The 3,210-nt window shown below is 67.5% G+C and overlaps 1 protein-coding gene across 1 annotated transcript; it reads right to left on the bottom strand.

The window, feature by feature from the left end:
* Positions 1 to 525: 525 nt before the first annotated feature.
* Positions 526 to 2,601, bottom strand: LOC136304568 (serine/threonine-protein kinase pim-1-like). Its single transcript, XM_066208073.1, has 6 exons — positions 2,444 to 2,601; positions 1,987 to 2,341; positions 1,819 to 1,869; positions 1,273 to 1,639; positions 879 to 1,055; positions 526 to 632 (listed from the first exon to the last, which is right to left on the bottom strand). The coding sequence occupies exons 1-6, from the start codon at positions 2,599 to 2,601 to the stop codon at positions 526 to 528; spliced, it is 1,215 nt and encodes a 404-aa protein (XP_066064170.1).
* Positions 2,602 to 3,210: the final 609 nt, after the last annotated feature.

Below are 3,210 nucleotides of genomic sequence, written 5' to 3'. Positions count from 1 at the left end.
AAAGGGAGGAACCTTTGGTGCCCGGCCAGGCCGTGCCATGCCCACATCTGGGAGCATCCCCCCAGCTGTGGACTCACCTGCAAATTGGGCCCCAGGGAGCGTGTCTGAAGAAGGTGCCAGAATCCAAGTCGATCATCCTCAGCTGCCGGTGGCCAGGTCGAGGAAGAGCTTGGCATCCTTGGGGTTGTCCTTGGTGTCTCCAGCAGCAGCCCCACCTGATACAGCTTCTCCAGGGGCTCCTCCTTCCCTGGGGGCCAGACCAGGCTGTCAGTGCTCTGCCCAGGGCCCCAGCCACCAACGAACCAGGACAAGCATAACTAGGGTGGATGGTGGCCACCAGTGCTTGCTACACCAGGTCTCCAGCTCCGCCCCAGCACAGATGTTCCCATCTGGTCATCCCTGCTCAGAGCTACAGGCAGGACAAAAACACTCTGGTTTTCTTTAGCACTGATTGCCATGAGATGTGTGGAGCTCTTACCTGTCAGGTCTTTGGATCAAACTGTGCACATGGACCTCTCCCATCTTCTAGGGATGATGAACACCCTGCAGCCAAGGATCATTGAAGAGGTCTTCTAAGGATGGCCTGTCCAAGGGTTGCATGGACAAACACCTCCTGATAACATTTTGGCACTCTGAAGAGAGAAACCAGAAACCAGCAGTCAGTTGGAGAAGGATCCCGTCTGCTTTGCCCCTCCATTCCCGTGCCCAGGCCATGCTGGGTGTGCCCAGAGCTGTGCCTAAACTTCCCCATGGATTCTCTGTTTGGAGGAGAGCAGGACATGTGCCACCTCCTCAGCAGCTGCCAGAGCAGGGTGCTCATCAGCCTGCTGCTGTCTCCCAGCACCGGGATTCCCCTGTGCCCAGAGATGAGGACCCACCTTGAGAGAGCCATCGTGGGAACAAGATGCGCCCCCAGATGAACTGCTGGCCCCTCCTGAACGGGTGCTTCCCCATGACCAGGTGGTACAGCAGGAGGCCCAGGGACCAGATCGTCGCTGCCTCGCCGTGGTAGTGTTGGTGGTGGATCCACTCTGGTGGGCTGTAGGGCAGGGTTCCTATGGAACACAGACGGAGTTCATCAGGGGATGCTGCAACTCCTAAAGCCTCGCCCCGGCATCCCTGGGCGTGTGGGGGCTGGCCCCCTCCCGCCCCCACCCAAAAGCAACTTGGCTCAAGAAATAACGCTGCTCCTAGCAGCGAGAGGGGGAAGCCGCGGTGCTACAGCCAGGCTGGGCCGTGAGATGCCCAGGAACATCCCCTGAGAGGGCTCACCTGCAAATTGCCTGTAGGCTGTGTCTTGGAGGAAGGCGCCGCAGCCAAAGTCGATCAGTTTGAGCTGCCCGGTGGCCAGGTCGAGCAGGATGTTCTCGGGCTTGATGTCGCGGTGCAGGACCCCGCAGCTGGTGCAGTGCCGCACGGCCGCCAGCACCTGGCGGAACAGCCCCCGCGCCTCCTCCTCCGGCAGGAACCTCCGCTCCGCCAGGAAACCCGAGAGGTCCTGGCACCGCTCCGGACGCTCCAGCACCAACAGGAAGCTGTTGGGGAGCTCAACCCACTCCAGCAGCTGAATGATGCCACCACATCCAGAGGACAGCCTGTCCAGCAGCACGATTTCCAGGGGCGCACGGGCGCCGTTGGGCTGCCGAAGGACCACGATGCCGTCAGTGGGGCTGAGGCTGTGCCAGGGCTCGGGAACCCCTCACCCAGCCCCGGATGCTCTGGGCCCCCCGCTCAGCCCACGCCCGCTCTCCCTGCAGGGCTCCCGCCGGCTCTTCCCCTGCCGGGCCCCAGCTTCTCCCGCCGGCCCCGCTCACTCACCAGCTCGCCCCAGTGCTGGACGCGGGCCCGGGGCACGCATTTGATGGCCACCTGCGAGCAAAGGCCAGCAGCGGGCTCAGCTCGCCGCCTGCCCCGCCGCGCCCCGATCTTCTCCTCCTCCTCCTCCGCCCTCCTCCTCCTCCGCCCGCCGCCAGCCCCGCCGCTCACCGGGGCGCCGTCCGAGAGCCGCGTCCCCGAGTAGACGCTGCCGAAGCCTCCGCGCCCCAGCAGCGAACCCAGCCGGTACCGGTCCTGCAGGGCCTCCCGCGCCTCCCCTGCGGGCGACACGCGGCCCTCAGCGCTCGGCCCGGGGCCAGACACGGCCCCCGACCGCCCCCCGAGCGCCCCGGGCCGGGCATCCCCACCCGCCCCGGGCCCCGGCGGCTCGAGGCCGGCGGCTGCGCTGCCGAGCGGCGGAGCTCGGGCCGGGCAAGCCGCGGCGGAGGCGGCGGGAGCGGCCGCGCCGCGTGTGTCCGCGGGGCCCGGGAGGAGCCGGGGCCGGGGCCGGGGCCGGGGCCGGGGCGGGGGTTGGGTTCGGGGTCGGGGCCGGGATCGGGGCCAGGGCCGGGGCCGGGGCCGGGGCCGGGGCCGGGGCCGGGGCCGGGGCCGGGGCCGGGGCCGGGGCCGGGGCCGGGGTCGGGACAGGCGCAGCCAAAGCGCAGCGATGCCGCCCTGGCCCCAGGCACTGATGCCCGCCCAGCACCGCCACAGCCAGCACCGCCAGAGCCGGGCGGAGCCCAGACCGCGGCGGGACGCCCGGGGCCGGGGGCGGGCCCGGGGCATGGCCCAGCCCTGCGGGGGGAGAGGGAGAGGCCGGGACGGGGACGCAGAGAGGGGCCGGGGGGTGTCGGGAAAGGGACACCGGGAGAGGCTGCGGGACAGCGAGACAGAGTGCGGGACAGCGGGAGAGGGAGAGGAGGAACAAGAGAGGGACGGGGAGGGGTCGTAGACGCCGTAGACTCGCTGCTGCCGCTGCTGCTGCCGCTGCCGCCGCTGCAACTGGAGCCCTGGGGCCGTTTGTCCGCGTGTCCGTTCCACGCTCCAGCCCCGCGCTCCCCGGGGGCAGCCCCCGAGCCGCTCCAAACACGGCAACTTGGCCGTGCTGAGCCCAGATCCAGAGGCCTGACTCCTGCGCCGTGGCAGAGGAATTCCCTCGGTCGCTGCTGTGCATTGTCCCTGCTGAGGGTCAGACACTGTCAGGACACATTCCCTGGTTGTAGGATTCGTGCCCGACCCAAGCACGACGCTTATGTCTCCAGCGTTACTTTGCAGCAAAAACAGGGGAAGGCAAACTCTGTGTACGGCCCATGGTATTTTCGAGGGTCTAAAACTCACTAAGTCATTGATCTGAGAGGTGAGATCCATTTGGGATTAATGGCACGGAGAAGTAGT

The sequence above is a fragment of the Chamaea fasciata genome, unplaced genomic scaffold (genome assembly GCF_029207755.1).
Source record: "Chamaea fasciata isolate MVZ Bird 193981 ecotype frontalis unplaced genomic scaffold, bChaFas1.0.hap1 SCAF_123, whole genome shotgun sequence".
Lineage (NCBI taxonomy): Eukaryota > Metazoa > Chordata > Aves > Passeriformes > Sylviidae > Chamaea > Chamaea fasciata.
Note: the sequence above shows the minus strand (reverse complement) of the source record. Positions and strands in the feature narration are given on the sequence as shown.